The sequence below is a fragment of the Callionymus lyra genome, chromosome 12 (genome assembly GCF_982586985.1).
Source record: "Callionymus lyra chromosome 12, fCalLyr1.hap1.1, whole genome shotgun sequence".
Classification (NCBI taxonomy): domain Eukaryota; kingdom Metazoa; phylum Chordata; class Actinopteri; order Syngnathiformes; family Callionymidae; genus Callionymus; species Callionymus lyra.
This window is the reverse complement of record NC_141829.1, coordinates 6,190,355-6,216,651: the sequence shown is the minus strand read 5'-3', so window position 1 is coordinate 6,216,651 and position 26,297 is coordinate 6,190,355. Positions and strand designations below refer to the sequence as shown.

General features: G+C 37.3%; 1 protein-coding gene across 1 annotated transcript in view; it reads left to right on the top strand.

Moving 5' to 3' along the window:
* LOC148068082 (aryl hydrocarbon receptor-like) overlaps positions 1–25,561 on the top strand; it is a 57,050-nt gene extending 31,489 nt beyond the window's left edge. The window contains exons 3-10 of the mRNA XM_087804489.1: positions 6,842–6,948; positions 12,404–12,493; positions 14,935–15,043; positions 15,142–15,263; positions 15,384–15,586; positions 17,134–17,243; positions 19,648–19,789; positions 20,622–25,561. Of these exons, the coding sequence (XP_087660615.1) occupies positions 6,842–6,948; positions 12,404–12,493; positions 14,935–15,043; positions 15,142–15,263; positions 15,384–15,586; positions 17,134–17,243; positions 19,648–19,789; positions 20,622–22,221 (2,483 nt within the window). The 3' untranslated portion in view covers positions 22,222–25,561. The remainder of the gene's footprint in view (positions 1–6,841; positions 6,949–12,403; positions 12,494–14,934; positions 15,044–15,141; positions 15,264–15,383; positions 15,587–17,133; positions 17,244–19,647; positions 19,790–20,621) is intronic.
* The last annotated feature ends 736 nt before the right edge of the window (positions 25,562–26,297 follow it).

Sequence of the window (26,297 nt, the reverse complement as noted above, 5' to 3'; positions counted from 1 at the left end):
CACACGGAATTAAATCATAGAGATGTTGTGTTTCCACTTTTTTTTTTGATGCATCACAGACTCAGTCTTCAGTTTTGAGCGAAAAATATGCATTTGTTCTGTATTTTCGGCAACAAAACCCTTCAGAAATAGATCTTGAAGAACTAGATCTGGACTCGTCCGCTTCCTGTCCTCCTCTCCTCACAGTGACTAGATCACGCTTCCGTCCTAAAAAAAAAAAAAAAAAGGTGTTTTTCAGGCTCTCGAAAAACTAGGTCGTGTGTGAGGTTTTGACGCCGCGGACCGGGTGACCCGGGTCGTCGGGCTGCCGGGGCGACGCTTCAACGCTTGTCTTTTTTTCCTGCACGTTCGCGTGAGAAGAGAAATCTCTGTACAGGATCAACTGGAACTAAATGTTTTTGAATCAAGATAGTATTCCCCTATGCATCGCTGGCATGCTTTATACTCTCGCAGTTTGGCAGACCTCCATCCCGTGACTGAACTTCCTGTTTCTCTTGCTGCTAAAACCCAACCCCCCCCGCCCCCCCTGCCCCCCCGCCGCCACCGCCGCCCCGATGACTCCTCATTGTGCGCTCGAAGTATAAAAAGTTGTGTAGACTTTTTTTTTTTTATGAGACCCGTGTTTCGTCACTGTGGATTGTGCCTGCGGCGCAAACGTAGCATCCATGCTCGACGTTATCCCATAATGACCCGTTGTCTGGAAAAAGGAAGCTTCAGATTGTTTCGGGAAAGAGGCCTCCCATGGTGTCGCGTTACACTCCGGGAGGAGAAAAAATAAAAAAAAATATATCCGAGAGGAACTTTGAAGACGAAGCATAAAGACGGGATTGATTCGGAAGAGAAAAGTCTTTTCTATCTTTAGTTCTCCGTCAACATGAAGGTTTTTGGGTGCGTGGGTGGCCCTGAGACCGAGGGCCCGCATCTGAGACCAGGATTGTGGGCTTTGTCGTGTATTACAATACAATACAGTACACATGAGTGTGTTCCCAGACCTCCTTGTGGTAAATATATAGACCGGGGGGGGGGGATATATCCTTTATCCACCAGATCCTGAAGTACTAATACAGATAATCAATGAAAGTTAAGAGGACAAATCTATTAGTGGTATTGAAAAAACTACACCTCAGAGTTCACTGTTAAATGAAAACAACTTTATCAACATGTCTTTAAATGTGGAAAATAAATAATGCGTAGTCAAGTAAGTAAGTAAGTAATATTTATTTATATAGCGCTTTTCGAGACCAGGGTCACAAAGCGCTTAAACAATCAAAACAATACTCAAAAAAGTATTATAAGATCAAGACAATACTGAGAACAACACAAGTAGTTCAAATATTGATACATTTAAATATAATTTCTTACGATACCGTAGCTTCAAAAGCACTGTGTATATATACATATATATATAAAAGTTTATAGTATATGAAATAGAACATGTGTGAACCAACAATGGTAGTAATAATATGTATTATTTATATCTTGTGTATTCACACCTATTAAGCATATGCTTATTTACAGTATTACACTAAATTATGTTATAGTTTTTATAAATTAATATAAATGTATTTATTGTATGAATATCTGTGTAAAAATATGTAAACACAAACAAAATAATACTTAAAAGTGGTAGGAAATACAAAATAAAAAAAGTGCTTTGCTTCTTCCTACTCCTTTTTAGAACTACAGGATTTTGTTATGTTTTTTTTAAGTCTGCTTTTTTTAATTGGTGTTTTGTAGGTACAAATAATTTACACATTTTTTTGTTTGAAAGGGTTTGAAATAAATAAGTTTATTCATATATATACTGTGTATATATCTATATATATACAGTATACGTATATAGAGAGAGAGAAATATATACATATATAGAAATATATTTACAGCATTTGTTCATTTTTGTGTTGCAATTAGGTGTGAGATTTCGAGCTACCAAAAGGACACACATTCTTTAGTTAAAGATCAACTAATGTGAAACTACAACTGTAGTAAAAAGTATTTCTCTCCAAGACGCAGTAAGTTCCTCATCATGACCATGTTTTGAACTCATTACTTTATAAAGTTGCTCTGAAATCTGGGCGAAAGAGAGGTTACGAGAGTCCATCATGACATAATAATGGCTTCACTCCTCCTCCAGCTGTAATTAGGCCCTGTATTGTTTATACAAAGAGTCCCTTGGAGGTGGAGACTTCCGAGAATTGATGACGTGCCCTGACAGACCTCAACAAGATTTAATCTCCAGAAAAACGTGTGGGTTTCAGTAGGTGGAGCTTAAGATCATTTTCTACTATTTAAAGAGAGTTTTGTACAAACACACACTGATGATACAATAGAGTCACACATCACAACAAAACACGCAAACATCAACACAATAGTTGTTCTTTAAGGTTCAAGAGCTCGTCCTCCTCACTTACATGATCCTCGTCTCCATTTTGAAACTCCTTGTAGCAGTAACTGACCACAGCAAATCCTTCTCAGCTCAACTGTCTACAATAAAAAGTTTATTCGTGCTGCAGAGATCCGGGTCAACCAGTTGACTGCGGCAGACTTGGCCGCCTCAGACAATCGCTTATTGTACGCACTGGGAATTTCCTCGCTCTCGATATCTCCGCTTAAACTCCTGCAGTCGGCCGGAGAGAGACGACGACGACACGTCTACGACCTGAAATAATCAAGTGTTATACACGTGGGATACTTGTGTATTTGCTCGGAGAAACTTGTGACTTCCATAACAAGATTGTGTTACATTTGTGGTGCTCGGGTCCAAGTGTTTGTGTGTAAATATGAAGCACCGGGGAAGGGAGCCGGGGCCCTGAACAGTGGGGGTCATTTCCCTGCTGAAAGAAGTTGCGTGACAGGCTGGGGCGAGTCGTATCCGCGGATTTTCCGGTAGTGGCCATCCTGATAAGGAAGGGACTCGCAGAAAAAAAAATGTTGCTCTGGTGTTGAGAGTTTTTACAGACCAGTGGTGGAGAACCAGCATTTTGGACTGATTAGTACTATCAGTTTTCTGCTACTACTTTAGCATTTTTCATGGCTCTTATTAAAACATGCTACTAGCATTGGAACAATTAGCAACATTTGCATCATGGCTCTTATTAAAACATGCTACTAGGATGAGTCAAGTAAACGACATTAGCGTCTTTCATTTCTCTTATTAAAACATGCTACTAGCATAAGTAGAGTTAGCGACATTAGCACCTTTCATGGCACATATTAAAACATGCTACTAGCATGAGTCAAGTTAGCGACATTAGCATCTTTCATGGCACTTATTAAAACATGCTACTAGCATGAGTAGAGTTAGCAGCATTAGCATCTTTCATGGCTCTTATTAAAACATGCTACTAGCATGAGTCAAGTAAGCAACATCAGCATATTTCATGGCTTTTATTCAAACATGCTACTAGCATTGGAACAATTAGCAACATTTGCATCATGGCTCTTATTAAAACATGCTACTAGGATGAGTCAAGTAAGCGACATTAGCGTCTTTCATTGCTCTTATTAAAACATGCTACTAGCATGAGTCAAGTTAGCAACATCAGCATATTTCATGGCTTTTATTCAAACATGCTACTAGCATTGGAACAATTAGCAACATTTGCATCATGGCTCTTATTAAAACATGCTACTAGGATGAGTCAAGTAAGCGACATTAGCGTCTTTCATTGCTCTTATTAAAACATGCTACTAGCATAAGTAGAGTTAGCAACATTAGCATCTTTCATGGCACTTATTAAAACATGCTACTAGCATGAGTAGAGTTAGCAGCATTAGCATCTTTCATGGCTCTTATTAAAACATGCTACTAGCATGAGTCAAGTTAGCAAAATAAGCATCTTTCATGGCTTTTATTCAAACATGCTACTAGCATTGGAACAATTAGCAACATTAGCATCATGGCTCTTATTAAAACATGCTACTAGGATGAGTCAAGTAAGCGACATTGGCGTCTTTCATGGCTCTTATTAAAACATGCTACTAGCATAAGTAGAGTTAGCGACATTAGCACCTTTCATGGCACTTATTAAAACATGCTACTAGCATGAGTCAAGTTAGCGACATTAGCATCTTTCATGGCACTTATTAAAACATGCTACTAGCATGAGTCAAGTTAGCAACATCAGCATATTTCATGGCTTTTATTCAAACATGCTACTAGCATTGGAACAATTAGCAACATTAGCATCATGGCTCTTATTAAAACATGCTACTAGGATGAGTCAAGTAAGTGACATTAGCGTCTTTCATTGCTCTTATTAAAACATGCTACGAGCTTAAGTAGAGTTAGCAACATTAGCATCTTTATTGCTCTTATTAGAACATGCCACTAGCATGAGTAGAGTTAGCAGCATTAGCATCTTTCATTGCTCTTATTAAAACATGCTACTAGCATGAGTCTAGTTAGCAACATCAGCATATTTCATGGCTCTTATTAAAACATGCTACTAGCATGAGTAGAGTTAGAAACATTAGTATTGTAGCTCGTATTAAAACATGCTACTAGCATGAGTCAAGTAAGCGACATTAGCATCTTTCATTGCTCTTATTAAAACATGCTACTAGCACCAGTCAAGTTAGCGATATTAGCATCTTTCATGGCTCTTATTAAAACATGCTACTAGCATGAGTCTAGTAAGAGACATTAGCATCTTTCATGGCTCTTATTAAAACATGCTACTAGCATGAGTCTAGTTAGCGACATTAGCATCTTTCATTGCCCTTGTCTGGAAAAGCGCTATACAAATAAAAATTACTTACTAACTTACTTACTTATATTGTAGAAATATTGAATTTTTTAATATATAAGTGTGTAAAAGTGAGTATATATGTGTGTAAAAGTGAGTGTTTAAGTGTGGTAAAGTGAATAGTAGAATGAATCCTGTACGGCCCCTCATAAGATATAGATCGTTTACGATATCAACACATCTTTTCTAGTGCTATAGAATTGCAGAAGTCAAGATAGTGAAGAGATGACATGTAAGTGTCAAGCAACTTTTCTAAGAAAGATCCTCTTTCCTTATTACATTGCAACTTTTCTGCTTCAATACTTTGTTTAGTTGTCTGTGTTTGTTGACAAAGTAACACTTGTTTTAACTTGTTAATATCAAAGTAAAAGCTATGGTTGTGAATCACAATTTAAATCAAATAGAAGATTATAATATTATTAATACAAGATAGAAGAAACATTTGAAAGACTTCTACTAGCATGAGTAGAATTAGCAATATTAGCATCTTTCATGTCTCTTATTAAAACATGCTACTAGCATGAGTACAGTTAGCAACATTAATATATTTCATTACTCTTATTAAAACATGCTACTAGCATGAGTACAGTTAGCAACAATAACGCCTCCATGGCTCTTTTAAAAAAATGCTAATACTATGAGTAGAGTTAGCAACATTAGCATCATGGCTTTTATTAAAACATGCTAATACCGTGAGTAGATTTAGCAACATTAGCTTCATGGCTCTTATTAAAACATGCTACTAGCATGAGTACAGTTAGCAACATTAGCATCATGGCCCTTATTAAAACATGCTACTAGTATGAGTCTAGTTAACAACTATGCATCTTTCATGGATCTTATTAAAACATGCTACTAGCACGAGTAGAGTTAGCAACATTAGCATCATGGCTCTAATTAAAACATGCTACTAGCATGAGTAGAGTTAGCAACATTAGCATCATGGCCCTTATTAAAACATGCTACTAGTATGAGTCTAGTTAACAACTATGCATCTTTCATGGATCTTATTAAAACATGCTACTAGCACGAGTAGAGTTAGCAACATTAGCATCATGGCTCTAATTAAAACATGCTACTAGCACGAGTAGAGTTACCAACATTAGCATCATGGCTCTAATCAAACCATGCTACTAGCATGAGTAGAGTTAGCAACATTAGTATCATGGCTCTTATTAAACCATGCTACTAGCAAGAGTCTAGTTAGCAACATTAGCATCATGGCTCTAATTAAACCATGTTGCTAGCACGAGTAGAGTCAACAACATTAGCATCTTTCATGGATTCTATTAAAACATGCTATTAGCATGAGTAGAATTAGCAACATTAGCATCATGGCTCTAATTAAAACATGTTACTAGCATGAGTCTAGTTAACAACATTAGCATCTTTAATAGATTTTATTAAAACATGCTATTAGCATGAGTACAGTTAACAACATTAGCATCTTTCGTGGCTCTAATTAAAACATGCTACTAGCATGAGTCTTGTTAACAATATTAGCATCGTGGATCTATCAAACCATACTACTAGCATGAGGCTAGTTAGAGACATTAGCATCATCGTTCTTATTAAAACATGCCACTAGCAAGAGTCTAGTTAGCAACATTAGCATCACGGCTCTTACTAAAACACGTCCAGCTGGTTCGTAGCGTGGAAGTGTTTGTCTAAACTGGCTTTGTTCTCGGGCGGGCAGGTCTGCGACTGCAGGTGTTAAAGCCGGCGGTGTCGGATTTCTTCATCGTCTTTTATGCGGCAGGATGTTTAAAAACGGAGCCGACGACAGATCGAAGAGTCAGCGAGCGATCACATGTTCTCAGCTCGTCCGTGACGCGTCGACAAATCGCGACATGTACGATCCCCGCTACGAAAGTTTATACAAGGAGACGGCCCACGGCGTGATTTCAGTTTTCATTCTACCTTTTTTTTTTTCCTCCCTTCTTTTTGTTTCGCTCCCAACATCCGCATTTTATCGGTGACTCAAAATAAACGTTTGGAGAAAACCTGCCGAACCTCTGCGATGTTTATCGCTTCCAGGGTCACGTGCTCACGCTAGTCTAAACACTTTTTTCTTTTTGTTTTTTCTTCTGCAGCCACGAAGAACGGCAACAACAGCCTGTTGTTTCCCGGAGTCAACGGCCACAACGGGAACAAGTCGGATCACAACACGGCTCTGTGTGAAGGAGATCTGCTGCTGCAGGTGACGCTTCCTTCTCCAGGAGTTAACCATGATCGAGTATATCGTTGGGAGTTTAAGTCGCCTTTAAGATGTTAAAATGCAACTTTTTCAACGTCACAAAAGCTTCAAATAACAAGATGACTCAAATTTAAAAAAGGGTTTATTCCTAAACGTTGAAGACGTTTTCTGAAGTTCTTCATTTTGTTTTGAACTGGAAGAGATATCTTAATTCATTAAATGTGGCCCTATTGCTATTAGCGTGAGTAGAGTTAGCAACATTAGCATCTTTCATGGCTCTTATTAAAACATGCTACTAGCATGAGGGGAGTTAGCAACAATAATATCTTTCATGGCTCTTATTAAAACATGCTAATAGCATTAGGGGAGTTAGCAACATTAGCATTTTTCATGGCTCTTATTAAAAAATGCTACTATCATCAGTGGAGTTAGCAACATTAGCATCATCGCTCTTATTAAAACATGCTACAAGCATGAGTTGAGTTGGCAACATTTGCATCTTTAATGGCTCTTATTGAAACATGCTACAAGCATGAGTAGAGTTAGCAACATTAGCATTTTTCATAGCTCTTATTAAAACATGTTACTAGCATTAGTGGAGTTAGCGACATTAGCATATTTCATGGCTCTTATTAAAACTTGCTACCAGCATGAGTCTAGTAAGCAACATTAGCATCTTTTATAGATCTTATTAAAACATTCTACTAGCATGAGTGGAGTTAGCAACATTAGCATCTTTAATGGCTCTTATTGAAACATGCTACAAGCATGAGTAGAGTTAGCAACATTAGCATCTTTCATGGCTGTTATTGAAACATGCTACTAGCATGAGTAGAGTTAGCAACATCAGCATCATCGCTCTTATTAAAACATGCTAGAAGCATGAGTTGAGTTGGCAACATTTGCATCTTTCATGGCTCTTATTAAAACATGCTACTAGCATGAGTAGAGTTAGCAACATTAGCATCTTTCATGGCTCTTATTAAAACATGCTACTAGCATGAGTAGAGTTAGCAACATTAGCATCTTTCATGGCTCTTATTAAAACATGCTACTAGCATGAGTAGAGTTAGCAACATTTGCATCTTTCATGGCTCTTATTAAAACATGCTACTAGCATGAGTAGAGTTAGCAACATTAGCATCTTCCATGGCTCTTATTAAAACATGCTACAAGCATTAGTCGAGTTAGCAACATTAGCATCTTTCTTGGCTCTTATTAAAACATGCTGCTAGCATGAGTGGAGTTAGCAACATAAGCATCATGGCTCTTATTAAAACATGCTACAAGCATGAGTCTAGTTAGCAACATTAGCATCTTTTAAAGCTCTTATTAAAACATGCTACTAGCATGAGTCTAGTTAGCAACATTAGCATCATGGCTCTTATTAAAACGTGCTACAAGCATGAGTCTAGTTGGCAACATTAGCATCTTTCATGGCTCTTTCTAAAACATTATTCTAGCATGAGTAGAGTTAGCAACATTAGCATCTTTCATGGCTCTTATTAAAACATGCTACTAGCATGAGTGGAGTTAGCAACATTTTTACAGTTTGAAATTGACATGTCACGTCAAATATAAATGGTGTAGAAGTTTTGTTTAAACATTTTCATAAACAGTCAGAGCTTTTCATGTCTGTAGAAAAATAGAAAAAGTTACAAATCTTGGAATATCAAGAGTTTAAATTATATTTAATAAAACTTTGTTCTTTTTGAATTTAAGTTAATTTAAATTTAAAAAAATCCATAATTCCATTAAAAAAAAGTCCTCGAAACATTGGACGGTTACAATAATTCCAATACTAACTTTGTAAAGTTGAATTAGATTATTGCTTCTCATCCGAACACGTTCACTTCCTCGACCGGCGCAGATTAAAGGAGAGAAGAAACCAAACATGCAACAGAAACAAAGAAGACAAAAAAGCCTGTCAGGGTTTGACGGACGGCTGCGGTGGAAGAGCTCGAGGCACAAACGCTTGTTTATTTGTCGCTCGAGTCTCGTCGCTCGAAACCTTCTCCGTCTCTCGTTCTCGAGGAGAAGGTTTTCGAGAGTCGACTCGCGGTGAAACGTTTACGACCACGACTGCTTGTCGGTTCCGGGCCACGGTTGAAAAAACCCAGACGGCGTCTGGAGCGTCTGTCGCAGCGAGAGTTTCTCACCGGCGTCACCAGATGAACCTGTTTTTACTGCAAACTCACTTCCACGGTGTCTAAGTGAGCTTGACGGCCCCTAAACAAATAGATCCACCTGTTGTTAGGCTTCAAGTCAATATCTTAAATAAGTGTAAATATTTGAAAAAGATTAAATTAAAGAATACATTTGACGCTTTGTGATTAAATAATATTGATTATTTGCTTTAAATGACACCTATATTTGCTATGAGAAGCGTTGAATTCGGGTACTTACCTGTCCTAGGGGCCACATGTGGTTAATCACAAAATAGTTTTAAAAGAAAATTGAAGTAAAAAAACGACTTTTTAAAAATCAAAATGTGTGTGTTTAGTGTATGTATGTTTTAGTATATTATTTTGGTTTATTTTTCAAATAAAAGCTACAGCTATAATATTTATATATGTTTTATAAATATTTATTTTGTTTTTCAATATTACATAATGAATCATTTCCTAATAGGGCCACACATTTGATTAAGTACAATACATGTTTAATAACATTTACAATATGTAGAATGAAAGAAAAAGCATATCAAATAATATCAATAATAATATTTATTTATTTCGGCTTCAGAATATTTACAGTATGTAAAAAATGTCAGAAGATATTTATATAATATCAAGTTTATAATGTTTGTATATATGTTTTATGGTTTATGTTCACATGAAACATATATAGAATGAAAACATTTCATATGAAATAATATTATTGTTATTATTATTATTATTTATTTTTCGTTTTCTCATCATTCTTTTGGCTTGACGGCCCCTTACATCTTTCCCAGTATATAAAAAAATAATACTTTAAAATATATTTAGATTTTTTTGGGGGGTTGTTTCATATTTTCATATATATAATAAAAGAATATCCTATCAAATAATATTTTTATTATTATTACTATTTATTTATTTATCTTATCTTATTTGTCTTTTCTTGACGGCCCCTTACAACACTGACATTATATAAAAGTGTAAATTAATTTTAATATCATATTCATGTGTTTTTATGTACTTGTTTTATTTGTTTATGTTTAAAGAAAACATATATATATAATATAAGAATATCCTATCAAATAATATTTTCTTCTTATTATGTTGTTCACTCATAAAAGAGAAAAAACAGTTAAACATGTTTTAAATGTCTAATAATAATTAGATTAATTAATTATAGAAAAACAAATAATAAACAAATGATTGAATAAAATACAAGGAAATAATTAGAATTTCAAAATAAATGAATGAAATGAGCAGCAAATACATTTTTATGGTTCATGTCGCAGGACTTTCATCGCTCGTCAACCAGCGTAGAGCTGATAGTTCAGACAGGAAGTCAGTCAACTTTCAAAATAAAACACTATGAACAGACTCTTGTTTTCCCTCTAAAAAAAAAAACCATGCGTCGCCGGCGGCGCAGACATCGAGTCGCCACGTGAAAGACGATCCCACTCGACACTCGACACCGACGTCAACCAGGAAAAGTGATCAAATAAAGAGACGTTTCCTGTTAATATGTGACGTGATCAAACTTTACTTTTTTTAACCTTTAATACTTGGAAGTTTTTGGAGATGAACACGTTTTCCTTAGAGCAGCAACAAACTCAGTTTCATTCTGCTTTCTTTGGACGTGTCCTGCTGTCGGTGACAATACTCTGGAAATACCACTGAGTCATAGTCTGGGAGGGAAGAGAAGAAAAAAAGAAGACGGTAAATAGTTGGGAATTCATTTCAAGAGAGAAACTGAGAACAAAGTTTTATAAACCATTATAAACTCTCTTGTCCTCAAATACTGGTATTTTTTATCTACTTAATAAATCAAATACAGGATTTACAGGATTTAAAAAGTGTGAATATATCATGAAATATATAGACAAATACTTTTGAGTTTTTTTTTTTTTGATTATACTGTAAGTTCATGAAAAAAATCAGGAAAAACCCAAAGTAAACAAAAAATCTTGCTAATAGGACATTTAATTCATTTTAAAAAAGCGCAGGCAAAATACAGGATTTAAAAAGTGTGAATATAACATGATATATATATTTAAAAAATCTGTTGGGTTTAAAAAATGTTTGTTTTTTTTCATTCAAATGTAAATTCATAAAAAAAACAGATATAAAACAACTATTTTTTCCTCACTAACATTTAATCATTCTTTTAACAGCACGGGCAAATTACAGGATTAAAAAAGTGTGAATATAGCAAAAAAATGTTTTTGTATTTTGGGGTTTTAAAAGTGCAAATTGTTTTTTTTTTTTTATTTCTTGCTATTTGGGTAACATTTACTACATTTTCAAACGTCTAATCCAGAAGTTTCAACTAAAGCTTCACTAAAAAATGTGGATCTTTTTTATCCATTTAGAGAATGTGTTTTTGGACATTTTGTTCTATTTGAATCATCTGATCTCATCTTCAAAAAGCTTGTGTGACATTTTAAACATCTTATTTTACAATGACATTTTTTGGGTATCATTTCGAAGGCCACATAATTTGCCATAGGGGTCGCAAATGGGACCCGGGGCCAGACATTCTCTACTTAAACTCATCTAATTGAATTAGGAAATCAAAACAGGGGGACGAGGGGGATGAAGGAAAGGAAGAAAACTGTTTCCTTAAACTGAAAGTCATAGAGTTGCAACAGCAATGTTCAGTTGGAAATGAAAATGATTAGCAGCAGGACTTTTGAAAAACTCTCAGAAACACTTTTATAGATCAAGTCTCACCTCGTGAAGAAGAAGAGCCGCATATGGCAACACTTTCCTCAGGTCCAGAATATTCTTCTCCACATATTCTCCAACTGACTGATAAAACCAAAGAATTCATGTTTGAAAATGGGATAAAAAAAAAGTTCAAATACTAGTGATGTGCTTGTGAAGCTTCATGAAACAGCTTCAATATTATTTCATGGACCACTAGAGGGCGCCCTCTGCTCGTCATTTTTGAGCTAAGGTGCGCCGCCTACTGAGACACTGTTTCGTGAAGCTTCGACACAAGCATCGATTGTCAAGATAACTGTTGTTTTTTGTGTTTTAATGACGAGTATTTTGACACATGAATGAAACAGAAAGAAGTTAGTAAGTAAGTAATATGAAAGTAAAAACCAGAAATCAGTCTGAAAGAAACTGGCAGCCAGTGAAGAGTTGTAAGGATCAGAGAAATGTGAGTTCTTCTACTAGAGCGGCTCAGAATTCTGGCTGCAGAGTTTTGTATGAACTGCAGGCGAGACAGATCCTTCTTGTTTTGACACAAAAACAAACTGTTCAAATATTTGTATTTCTTTTCTTGCCTGCAGGCTCTCAATGGTTTTGTGCTGGTGGTGACTTCTGAAGGACTCGTCTTCTATGTCTCGCCCACTATCAAGGACTACCTGGGCTTCCAGCAGGTGAGATGCAGACGCCTGCTGTTTTTTTGAAGGCAAAAAACAAAAAAAATTAAGTGCTATTACTTAAATAAGTGACATTTTGAAACTCTGCATCATTGTATATATTTTCATGTAAAGATTCTTAACAATTAAAAGTAGTTTTTTCGAATTTTTAGCTTTTTTACTTACTTACTAATTTTATCAATCAAAAAAGAAAAAACAACTGGTAAAATTTCCACTGCCTTGGTTACTCATGAGAATAAGATTCACAAACTAAATTATTGTGTTCAAGTTAAGAGCATAATTGATGCTTTTCCAAAAAAAAAAAAGAAAAGTTATTTTCCATCTGCGCTTCATCAGTGAGTAATTTCGCGTCACAGTCAGAACGTTTCCATTGCTTCAGTCTCGAGAGATGAAACCATCAACACATTGTTGTAACAGAATCACACAGAGATCAAGCGTGAAACTCTCCTGTGATGTATTGTGTGTCCATGTCTGCAGAAAGGTTGAGCTCCTCTGGGAAACTCCGCTTTCATGTCTCCTGTTAAAAAACACAACAAAAAAACACAGAATGAAGACAAAGAGACGTTTTTTTAACCGACATGTTTGCAGTCGGGGCTGAACCGTGAGTTGCACATGATTCACTAAGACCAGAGCATATGATTGGACAGAACAAGTGATGAATTGAATCTGAGGTCGAGAAGAAAAGTTGGTGATGTGTTGATGAGGCTTCATGAAACAGCGGATGGTGTTTCATGATACAGTGTCTTCATGTTGAGTGACCACTAGATGTAACTCTGATTTATAGTTTCGGGCTTTATTTAATGAAACTGAGTGACATCTAGTGGACATTCAACATGAAGACACTGTATCGTGGAACCTCACCATCTGTTTCATGATACAGTGTCTTCATGTCGAACGACCACTAGTGGTCACTCTGATTTTTAGTTTTGGGCTTTATTTAATGAACCAGAGAGTGACATCTAGTGGACGTTCAACATGAAGACACTTTATTATGAAACCTCACCATCTGTATCATGATACAGTGTCTTCATGTTCAGTGACAACTAGATGTCACTCTGATTTATAGTTTCAGGCTTTATTTAATGAAAAAGAGAGGGACATCTAGTGGACGTTCAACATGAAGACACTGTATCGGGTAACAGCTGATGGTGTTTCATGATACAGTGTCTTCATGTTGAACGACCACTAGATGTCACTCTTGATTTATAGTTTCAGGCTTTATTTAATGAAACGGAGAGTAATATCTAGTGGCTGTTCAACATGAAGGCACTGTATCATAAAACCTCACCAGCTGTTTCATGAGGCCTCATCGATACATCTCCACTGAAACATACTATAAATCGTAAATAAGAAAACTCAGCCATTGAAGCTTCACGGTACAACCGTATACTTTTCTTTTAGAGCCCACTAGATGGCGCCCTCTACTTGAGGGCGCCATCTACTAAACTCTAAAAAGAAGGACGCTGTTTCACGAGGCTTCGTCGACACACCGGGATCGACGCTACGTCTTTGTGAATCGACGTTTTACTCCAGACTATAGTTGGATTCAGGACTTGTTTATCAAGATTATTAGTAATAAATCCATCCTCACTATTATGTTTGTCACTTGAATAAAACGTAGAGTACTCAGATGGTTCACTGTCTCAACGCAAAAACACAAATATATATATATATATATATATATATTTTTTGATACATCTAGTGACTTTATATTCATTTTTTATTTTCTCCTCCAGACACAAACCATTGTGTGCCGTCTTGACAAATCACTCGAGTGTGAGCAGACATGTTAACACATGTTTCATCGAGCGCCAACAGTAAATCTGCCCCTAAAAAAAGCGCAACATTTACAGAGTTTAAAGGTCCTGGACAAGCTGTTCTAACATTTATTTTTCCATTTATTCATATTGATCTTTTGGAAACGCAACACAAACCAGATGTAATATGTTGACAGATGTTATTTAAAGTACTCTAAAGTAAGTAAAGTACTTTAGTACTACTAAAGAGTACGCTTCAAGATACAGTATTTTTTTGGTTTCAGCATTTGTTAGTTGTTGTTTTTTTTTTGAGCTCACATGTTTTGAGTTTCCTTTTGTTCTCGGAGTCAGTGTCAATTTTTTACATGTATATAGTTGAAAAAAGTCGCTGAAATGGTCTCAGTCGCCCTCTGGAGGTTGACTCAGGTACTGCTACAGTAACCATGTAAGTAAGTAAGTCATTTTTATTTGTATAGCGCTTTACCAGACCAGGGTCACAAAGCGCTTAAACAATCAAAGCAATACTCAATAAAGTATATACTTTAAAGGGCAAGATAAAACTGAGAACACTAGAAGGTTTTGTATCTTTTACCAAAAATACTTCATCAGGATGTTTATTAATGATTTAACCGTCGCTGTTTCTTATTTAAATAAAGTTTTTTTTAACGCCCTGTCGAACAGTCCGACGTGGTCCACCAGAGCGTGTTCGACCTCATCCACACCGACGACCGCTCCACCTTCCGACAACAACTCCACTTCGCCCTCAACCCTCCCGAAACATCTGGAGACGGTGTGTATTTGTTTTTTTTGTTTTTTTTTTATGATTCCCGCGAGCGTTTCCAGTAAGTGTGGTTGTGATGTGATGTGTCGGCCCTCCGGTCCCTCCAGGCCCGCAGAACCCTACCCTGATGTACGACCCCGATCAACTCCCCCCGGAGAACTCCGCCTTCCTGGAACGCAGCTTCGCGTGCCGCTTTCGCTGCCTCTTGGACAACTCCTCTGGTTTTCTGGTTAGACCAAACGTTTTCTCTCCATAAAAAAAAAAAAAAAGTTTTTTTCCAGCTCCAGCAGCCAAACTGTTTCCCGCAGCCACACATTCCTCAGTGATTTTGGCTCTAACTCCCCGTCAGGTGCTGAAGTTCCAGGGTCGACTCAAGTACCTCCACGGCCAGAGCGTCCACGGCGACAACGGGGCGGCGAGCAAGTCCCAGCTGGCGCTGTTCGCCATCGCCATGCCCGTCCAGTCCCCGTCCATCGTGGAGATCCGGTCCAAGATGCTGCTGTTCCAAACCAAGCACAAGCTGGACTTCACTCCGATGGGCATCGACAGCAGGTCATTGAAAAACCGTTGTTTTTGTGTCTAGAGAGTTAAGAGGAAACTTTATAAATACCAGGGAAGTGACTCCAAGTAAACAAGGAGATCTGGAACGAAAAGAAACGTAGTAATATGTGTTTTCATTAAAGTTCAGGATTGTTTTTTTTTTGGAATCAAAATACATCCATCTCTAGAAGACTTTTTTAAATTGAATTACATTTTTGTTTGAAGACCCACAAATGTAAAAAAAACAAAAAACTCTCCAAGTTCCTCATCATGACCATAATTTTAACTTATTACTTTATAAAGTTGCTGAAATCTTGGCGAACGAGAGGTTACGAGAGTCCATTATGACGTAATAAAGGCTTCACTCCTCCTCCAGCCAACATTAATCACGCCCCGCTTTGTTTATACAATGTGTCCCTTAGAGCTGGAAAATTCCATGATTGATGACAGGCGGTGACAAACCTCCATGCTCGAAAAGCGCTATATAAATAAATATTACTTACTTACTTACTATGCTTGACCAATCACAGCAGAGTGGGTGTGGTTATGGTCAACAAGATTTAATCTCCAGAACAACAAAGTGTTTTCAGTGGGCGGAGCTTAAGATCATTTTCTAATGTCAATATTTCAATGAAAAGAGAGTTTTGTACGAATCTAATATTTCCCCAAATAATTAAAATACAAAAAATGAAGAAAATTAACATAATTTTAAAAGTATTTCGTTTTATTGTCGCAAAAGTCTGCAGTGAGAAAAATCTCATCTCATACAAGTGGTATTCATTATTTTTGCCAACATTTATTACTTTTTTTTAGGGGTAAAATAAAAGACAGAAGGAATTAGAAATTAAAATAAAAAAGCTTTAAAGCCAGTGACGGCAGGAACAACATTTTAAAACTTACATATTGTCCCTTTAATACGGTGGGGAAACTAAAAACAAAAAGTTGAAAAACGTATTTGATTATAGTAAGAACATTTTTAACACATTCTTTATTATTAATAATAAGTATGTATTATAATATTGAATGAAATGTATGTATTTATCATTTACATATTCTTAATATTAATGTAAATATCTTTAAAATAAGTGTGATTTTGACATATATTCACTTCATTTTCCTTCTTATTTTGATGAAATATTCACCAAAATCTATATGTTTTTAAAGGCCTTACTTAATCAAATAAACGACACATTAAAAAAAGCTGACATTTAAAGGATTATTACCATGAATACTGAAGTTATATTCACTTCCTTTTCCTTCTTATTTTGATGAAATATTAAACCAAAATCTATATATTTTTAAAGGCCTTACTTAATCAAATAAACGACACATTAAAAAAAGCTGACATTTAAAGGATTATTACCATGAATACTGAAGTTATATTCACTTCATTTTCCTTCTTATTTTGATGAAATATTCACCAAAATATATATATTTTAATCAAATAAACTAATCCAACCGTACGTTGTGCGGACACATTAAAAAAAAGCTGAAATTTGAAGGATTATTACCATGAATAATGAAGTTATATTCACATTTCTCTAATGTTTTCTGTGCAGGGGGAAGATCATTCTGGGCTACAACGAGGTGGAGTTGTGCATGAAAGGCTCCGGATACCAGTTCATCCATGCGGCCGACATGATGTACTGCGCCGACAACCACATTCGCAGTATGTTCCATCCTTCGCTCTCTTTTGCAAAACGTTTTTATTGAAAGTAAATGTGCTATTGATGAAAACCTGTTTTTGGACAATTGATACCACGGCACCAGTGACGTGCGGTGAGGTTCATGCTTGGTGAGGCACTGACTCATTCAGTGTCAGATTTACAAGTGTATAAACACAAAAGAGAAGCTAATTAAATTAGCTTCTGGTTATTTTATATCTTAACAACATTCTTCACACACACATGCAAACACTCTCACACACGCAACTGCTCGATTGTAGATGAATATTAATTTAAAGCTTATCTTAGGCATTGACATAAGAGTCATCGCTGAAATATTATGTTTTAATTATCAATTTATTTAAAACTCTATATTCAAAATCTTTAACCATTTTTAATTTTGATTTAAATTCGTTTTTAAGGAAACAATAGATGTAGAAAAAATGAATGAAGTGATAAATAATTTAAAAAAAGGATTAAAAAATGTGGATTTTAAACAGTATAGAGTACGGCCGTGATAGTAAAAGGATTACAAGGAAGACGCAGCTGATTCAATGCTCTTAATTTGAAAGCCGAACGTTTTTTTGAGGGGAAGTTACCGTAAAGTTTAGCGAGAACTAGCTTTAAGTTTGGCTCAAGAGGGAAGAATCCAGAGCGATAGTTAGTTTGATCGCATTATGCTGTATTTGTATGAAAAGGTTAAGTAACAATGACTGGATCACACGTCAGTTTTAACTAGTAATGACAGATAGACCCGCCTTATGTTGCTTCCGATTGGTTAATATGTCGTGGGGCCTTTTGTGATTGGCTAGATTTATGTTAAAAGGACTAAAGTCTATTATCTTGAAAAGATAAGTATTGAGTATTAAATAAGTCGTAAGCGGGAGATTTTTTAATTTTTTATTTAAGGCCAAAATGTAGTTTTTGAATATTCTCTTGTGTTTTTCTTAGTCTTATCTATTTTTTATACGATTGAAATTTCTGGTCTTCATTTTCATCCGTGGATCAAGTCCATGTGTCTTTCCTTCGCCACACAAACCTCCGTCACTTTGTTGTAAAACCTTTCTTTCCTTCAGTTTTAAAAGTCTCTCCGCCTCAGTGGAGATGGTGACGTGGTTAGTGGAGGCTCATTAGTTTGTGCCTCAAGCTTTGTCTTTTCACTGCGGTCGTATTTCCGATCAGCGAAACTAAATGAGATTCTTACAAACATTAAACGTTAACGGTTAAAGACATCAGCCTGACTGCGGAAAAAAAATCAGAGATATGGCAACCGGCGAAGGTCAATTGCATGAATCAACGCGGTTTGTGATGGATTGCGCATTGAGAAGTGAGGCATTGCCTCACCTGCCTCACCTGCTCAACACAGGCTCAACACAATAATATTTTAGCCCCGGATTGTATTTTTAATCTTTTAAAATGTCACTAGTGGAGGTATGTCAATAATAAGAAAACATGTTTTAAGTGAATTATTGTAAAAAAAAAATGAAACAAAAGTAAAAACCAACAAAAAAAATTCCCATTTCAAATTTTTGCTACAAAAGTAAGTAAGTAAGTAAGTAATTTGTATTTATACAGCACTTTTCCAGACCAGGGTCACAAAGCGCTTAAACAATCAAAACAATACTCAATAAAATATATACTTTAAAGGTCAAGATAAAACTGAGAACAACACAAAATAAAATAAACATTTGAGAATGAGTTAGAATAGAAACATGGACACTAACAAAAAATAAATAATTGGAAATAAACGCAATAAATATTTTCAAATTTTCTCAAAGGAAAAGAATAAGAAATGAAAAGCAAATCTTTTTGCAAGTAAATTAACATTTCCTAGAATTGATTTACTTAAACAGTTAAAAACTTAAAATTAAATAACTAATGCAATAAAATATGAATATTGTTTTTTAAAAAGATGATATTAAAAAAAAATAGATAGAGGGGACAAGGGATATCACAACAACGGTTCTTTTCAGGCCTTCGGGTCACCTTGACCCAGAGACAACACAAGGGATACCACAAAAACACATTTGTTTTCAGGCCTTCGTTTCACCTTGACCCAGAGACAACACAAGGGATACCACAAACACGTTTATTTTCAGGCCCTTTTACCTTGACCCAGAGACAACACAAGGGATACCACAAACACGTTTATTTTCAGGCCCTTTTACCTTGACCCAGAGACAACACAAGGGATACCACAAATATGTTTATTTTCAGGCCTTCGGCTCACCCTGAGCCTGGTGAAAGTTTCTTCAAAATACAAGTCGAGCTAAAACCTTGACTGTATGAAATGAAGAGTTGTTTTCAAAAGCAGAAATGAACAAAAAATGTGATAAATATTTCCACCAAGAAAAGAAAAGTTTTTCATGGTCATTGACCCTCGTGTCGTTCTCTCTCTTCAACCCTCAGTGATCAAAACGGGCGAGAGTGGACTCACCGTGTTCCGGCTCCTCTGTAAGACCGGCAGCTGGGTCTGGGTCAAGTCCAACGCTAAGCTGATCTACAAAGGAGGACGACCTGAGTTCATCATCGCGTATCAGAGAGCGCTGGTGTGAGTGTTTGAGTCTCATTTTTTTGTGAAGAATATTCACGAATCATTTCACCATAAAACTTGTCTTTTCATGACAAGCAACCGAGTCTCTCTGACTCTGTTTCCGACTCTGACTCTTCTAACTCTGCTTCTTGTCTTTGATTTCAAGCTAATGTCGCTAAAACCAGGTGGGTCCAAACTTTTTTTTTCGAGGAGGGCCACAATTGATTACATTAAAAAAGACCAGGGGGGTAAAACGTGAAGGGACATCCTGCTAGAGTATCGTCGAAAAGTTCCAAACTAAAATGAGGATTTTAAGCATATGCTAGTTAGCATTAGCGACTCAGCTTGTGTTTTATGAAAAAAAGGTTTACAACTTTAAAACATGTAATTACGGAGATTGTCCCTAAACTATGAAAAAAAAGTGTTACCCCTCTCAAAAACCCTCTCAGTTACGTTGACCTAAACAGCTTGCATGAGGCTTTGCCGCCCAGCTAACCAATCACTGCTGTCATAGCAACATAGACGTCGAATGCAAATAAAGTATTAAAGAGGCCGATCAGCTGTCACTTAATAGAGCAGGATGTAGAAAGGGATCATGGGAGTTTGTCTTTTTCTTTGGAACCATAGATTAGGTGGGTGCGGTTATTAGTGCCGCCTAATAAATTCTGGGATTGAAACACATTCAAGCTTTGACACTCCTGACTGCTGTTGCAGTTGCATTCTGTCACCCCTTCCAGTCGTCTACTTCTTCTTTTCCACCCTGCCTGCACTCTCCTCTTCACCTATCTTGGTTGCTGCCTATTGCTTTGAAAACTCCCTGTTTTCTAACATGGAGTGTCGTGTGTTTCAGGCAAGCCGAGGGCGAGGAGTACCTCCGCCAGAGGGGGCTCCAGCTCCCATTCAGCTTCACGACAGGGGAAGCTGTTCTCTACGACACCGGCCCGACAGTGGACCTCCAGCAATCCCAGTTCGACAAACTTTTCAGCGACGACAGCATGAGCAAAGACGTGGCCGTGTCCCCGGGCTCTTTGCTCGACTGCTTCCTGAAACAGGACGACACCGCATACACCAACGCGGACAACACCTTACCCATGGATCAGGTCTTCATGGATAGCCGAGCTCTCGTCAGTTATCCCAGCGACACCTGGCAGGAGAACCGGGAGGCAGGACCCTCAGGCGACCCGGTGGTGGTGGTGAAGAAAGAGGCCAAGCAGTCGGTCATGGCCATGATCGACAGCTTGGAACAAATTGCCCGGAGCGGGGAATTCAGTGCAGCTATGGAAAACATGGATCTCGGCAACATGGATATGATGAACTGGGAAAAGACGATGAAGGGTTTAAACCAGGACAGCGAGAAAGACAACAACGTGAGCACGGAGCTGGACAACCTTCTCACCAATGAGATTTTCGATTACATTGACTCGGTTCTGTTCAAGGAGAAGGAATGTGTGACCAGCACCTGCCTGGACAACCACCAGCAGAGCTCCATCTACCAGTCCCAGAACATCTCCCCCGAGCAGCAGTTGTTCACCTCTCCAAGTCAGGATCTGATCTACCCTCAAATAAACGGTCTCTTCATACAGAAGAACCAGCAAGTGAACATTCAGCACGGCTCACCTGGATCTGCTGCTCAGGTTTTCAACACCACCCAGAAACTTTCCCATCAAGGTCCCTTGAATGTCATGGCCGACACCGGCGCACCCCCTCTTCAGCAGCTGCAACTTCCTGACATCTTCAGCACGACCCTGGAGATCCCCGAGCTAAGTGTCCCGCCATCTTCAATGAGTGCTGCTCTGGCCTCATTTCCAAATTACAGCCCGGCAACCATTGGCCCAACCCGCTGCCCTCAACCCCTGGCCCTTCATCTACAGAACCCTCTTCAATGTCCCCAGAACTTGACGGGAGTCATGGACATGCTACCTCCTCTGGTCCCGTGCAGCAGCATGAAATCCACGAGTATGCCGGTTCAGTTCCCGACAGCATGCATACAAGAAAGCGCACCATTGGAGACACAGAGTCAGTTCAATGTGCCGCACAACGGCATCAACGGATACGCCGCCATGCCAGCGTGTCCAGAGAAGCAAACCAGCCTTTTCCCCAAAAGCGTCAACAGACTGGACCACGGCCAGCAGCATGGCAGCCTTGACTGCGGTCAGGCGGCCACCCACAGCAGCTGCATGTTCAAACAGCACTTCAACAACAGTCAAGGAGGGGGTCAGACTCTGGCGCTCCACGGACCTGCTTGTCAGAGGGGGGCGGACATGTCTTTGGACCAGAGCCCCCCTCAGGCGTCTTGCTACGTCCAGTGGGGGCACAGCGAGCCCGTGGTCGGCACGTCCGCCATCAACCAGGAAAACGCCAACATCAGCCCCACGGGTGCCGCGCCCTCCTCCGAACACAACATGCAGCACTTCATCAAGTGTCACCGGAAGGTAAACATGTTCCACTGATGGTCGTGCTCGCCCGGACTCTCATGTTATTCGCAGTATTTGTATCTGTTTTTATCACATTTACTCTCCTACAAAGTCGTTTATGTTGCTTAAGAGACTCTAAGAATGAAGTACAAAGCCACAAATGCATTAATGAGACAAAGCGTGAGTCCATTCAGAGAAAGATTGGTCGAGAAAATCCAAAGAAATGTCTTTGTAAGGGAATCTTTCCATTTGAGCCTCATTGACCTGCAGGAAAAGTGTTGTCCATCGAACACGGATTCTTTTATTCGTATTTACCTTCTCGTGTGGGGAAAATACTGAGACATGGATTTTGTATTTCTAAATGACGCCCTTAACAAGGGCCTATTTAAGTTCTTGGACAAGTTTTCGTAAGAACGCATCAGCATGTGACACTTTCTGTTTCTCTCCGAGAAGAGCTGACGTTGTAAGTGGAGTTTGCAAATGAGATTTTAAGATGTCGTTGTTATCATGATGGATGCTGACCGTCGCGGCTTTGATCCACTCACCCCGTAATCCACCCATTTAACCCTTTCATGCACAAAACAAGAACCAGAAAAATGATATATACTGTATTATACATTTTTTTTATAATATAATTGAATAGAGATTGTTAAAGAAGTTGGTGACAAGTCCATTACAGAGGAAAATGTGTCACAAAAAATAAAAAACACAATTTAATAATTGTAATAACTTTATTGATCTCTAGTTGTTGCTACATCTTCCAAATAGCAAGGGTCTCCTGGATGAAAATGGAAGATACGTCTTCCCTACTTTAAACCTCAACTTCTCAATCTTTATTTTTCTTTTAGCACTTATGTCAGCTGACCAACAGGTGGCAGTATATGGCACTGATGACCAATTTAATTTGTTGAAACACAACTTTGAAATTAAAGCAACAGATCATAAAATCTAATATGTTTGTTCCTGTAAGAGTTGCCTCTTTCTGGAAACTTCAAAAAGTACACAGTCTTTCAGCTATTATGGAAATGAATGCAAGTGCAGTCCCGTCACCACTGCTGTATAGCAGTTTGATGGCCACGTGTGTTTGCAGAAAAATCGAAAGAAACGATAACAGTAGGGAATATCTAACCTAGTGCTGCATTAAAGACCTAGTCTGTAGTATTTAAAACTTGTTTCTGGCTCCTCCTGGTGACAGAATCGAATAACTGCAGTGTCGTCCATTCCCAATTTCGATGTTGCCGATTGCCTGCGTTTACATTTGTTTACAAAACGGGATTAAGGTTCTTGTTGCGTCGTTTTCAACTTCTTGATAAGTTGAAACGGTCTCTCAGTACTTCAGATGGAAACAACTGTCTCTGACTCACATTTCGCTGGTGAGTCACACAGTCATGACAGTTTGAAAGACACCATTAAAGTCATCATGGAAAACGTGAAAAAAAACAAGAATCTAAATAGTGTTACTGTTGCTTTAATCCAGCTTTGGAATTGCAGGTGCATGAAAGGGTTAATTCACTATCAAACCAAACCTCTTCAGTTGACTAATGTTTATTTTTATAGACTTACTAAACGACTAAACTTCTAAAACTGATGTTTTGCTTCGATCTAACTCTGAATATGTTGAGATTATAAAGATAAAAAGCCTGAGAAATTATACTTTAACTGCAGTAAAGAGGGAGGAGAGCGTCCGCTGTCGTGAAGGAGAGAGGACAACGTCAGAAACCGACTGTTTCCAATAAGAAAAAGAAACTATTTTTGATTCAACACTTTTTTTCCATGTAACCCTTGCAAAAAAAAAAATGATTCACCGTCTAAGTCGGATGATCGTCGACCTCCAATCAGCTCGTTCCATTTCTGTCGAGCGACGATGAGCTACAGAATTCAAGATGGCAGCTATTTTACCATTATTTTAAAATCAAATAAACAAAAATCATTACGAAAACTGATCATTCAATGGACCTTTTTTTTTTTAACACTGAGGATTTTGACACTTTTTCTGGCCATCCTTGTTTTTGGAAGTTTTACTCAGACCCGTTGAGCAAACTGGAGATTTTAAAAACTTCACAGCTCGGAGCAAAAAAAAAGACAAGACTGACTGAGGGTTGTTCAAAATGTAGGGATGTTGCCCTGGCTTGATGGGACCAGCAGCAGACTATGAATGAGTGTTCCTGACCCTCGTTTTCTCTTGTTAAACAAAAATCTATAAACGATAAATGATCCCATAAAGCGCCTTTTACTTGACCACACCGAGCCATATCCCCGAACCTTGTGTCCTCTTATTTGTGCCTTTTTTTTTGTTTTTTGAAATAGCTCTTTTTCCCGCCACTTTTCTTTTTTTTTTTATACTCACACACAATATATACATGTATCTATATCCTCTGGTGTGAAAACCGCCGCCGTCATACATATATATATATATCCTTCGTCTAGTAAGGTTTAGAACCTAAGTGCATTTCAACGCTGAAAAAAATCCTTCAAGTCCATTTTTAACCTTTTTGCACAAACTCAATCCTCACCCGTGGAAACAAGGGAAAAGACTTTACTGCCAGTGTCTGGAGAGACGGTGAGGTTTCCTTCATTGACAGATAAACAAATGTACATATTGTGGATTACGATGCTGTATGTTTTTTCCTCCTTCTACCTGTATTTGTCGGTGTAACCCACACACATATATATATATATATATATAAATATATATACTACTTTTTTTTGCTAAGAAATGTTGCTTCTGGGAATAATTCACTATACAAGCGCTCACGTCGTCCCTGGTTGGAATTTAGAAAAAGAAAAAGCTGCAATGAGGCTCAGGCCAGCCAATAAACCGCCTGCATTGGACTCAGAAGCCACTAAGAGGCAAACAGCCAAAACGTTGACGTGGATGTCGTCTTTCTTCGTGTAAAAAAAAAGAAAAAAAAGTGTTTTTTCTCTCTACTTCACCGTCTAGTCGTAGTGTTTATATCATAATATACACTAACTATTATTACGCAGATTTGTACATGTTGCTTTTGTAGCTTTACATTATGACAGCCCCCCCCCCCTCCCCTCATTCATTTTGTATCTCTGATGGTGAGTTTTATGAAGACCAGCATCCAAAATAGTTTGAACCGATGGAAAATGTATATATTCATTCATTTTTGGCTTGAAGTCAAACACTTTCTGTGCTCTAAGCCTTTATTGGTTGAAAAAAAAAAAAACACAAACAAAAAAAACAACCTATGACATAAAAATGTAATTTTCACGATCCACCCACTGCTTGCTCAGGTTGTACCATGCTTTAATTTTATACACACCATAACCATGTTTTTTTTTGTAATTTTGCTTGTGTATCGATTAATATATGAAGTAAATGTGAATTAAAATGTTTTCTTCGTAAAGTGGACGTTCAATTGTTTTCTCTTTCTTCTTGTGTGAAACATCAACTTCTCCAGAGATCACAGATTATTTATATTAAATAAATATATAATTTCAATAATTACACCAACTTTATTTTTATTTGTTTTACTTGATATTTTATTTTATCCTATCAATATCCCTTTTTTGGCATTTGAAATATTATCGAAGTAGAAGTTCAGATTTTTGTTGGGGTTTTGTTTTGCAAATATTCTTCAGAAAGTTCAGAAGTTCAGAAAATATGCAGTTCATTGAGTGACCACTTGAGGCTGGCTGCACAAAGACTACTAATATACAAACGCCCAGCCCCCAAGATACTTTAATATAGATTTGTACAGTATATAAAAACATATTTACAACCAACAAACAAAAGTGTTTTGAAAAACCCAAACTGAAGAGAAGAAAAACATGAATTACACATGTTCAGGGACAATGTTATCATAACTATTACATAAACATAAAATACTTTACCTTTTAGTCAAAATACTTTTGCGCAAAAAATACACCTTTCCTGATACAACTTTCATCCATGAAGAAAAATGCTAGTTCGACGGTCAATTCTCATTTACTCTCATTTTTAAGCCTTTTAAAAACTTGATTTAAGACATTTTAATCCGAAATAATGTTTTATTTTTAATTAATTTAACCCATTTTTTATTCTTTATATGGATACATGTGAAACTTGAGTAAAATATACTAATGGAATAGAAATTCTAATCGTTCAG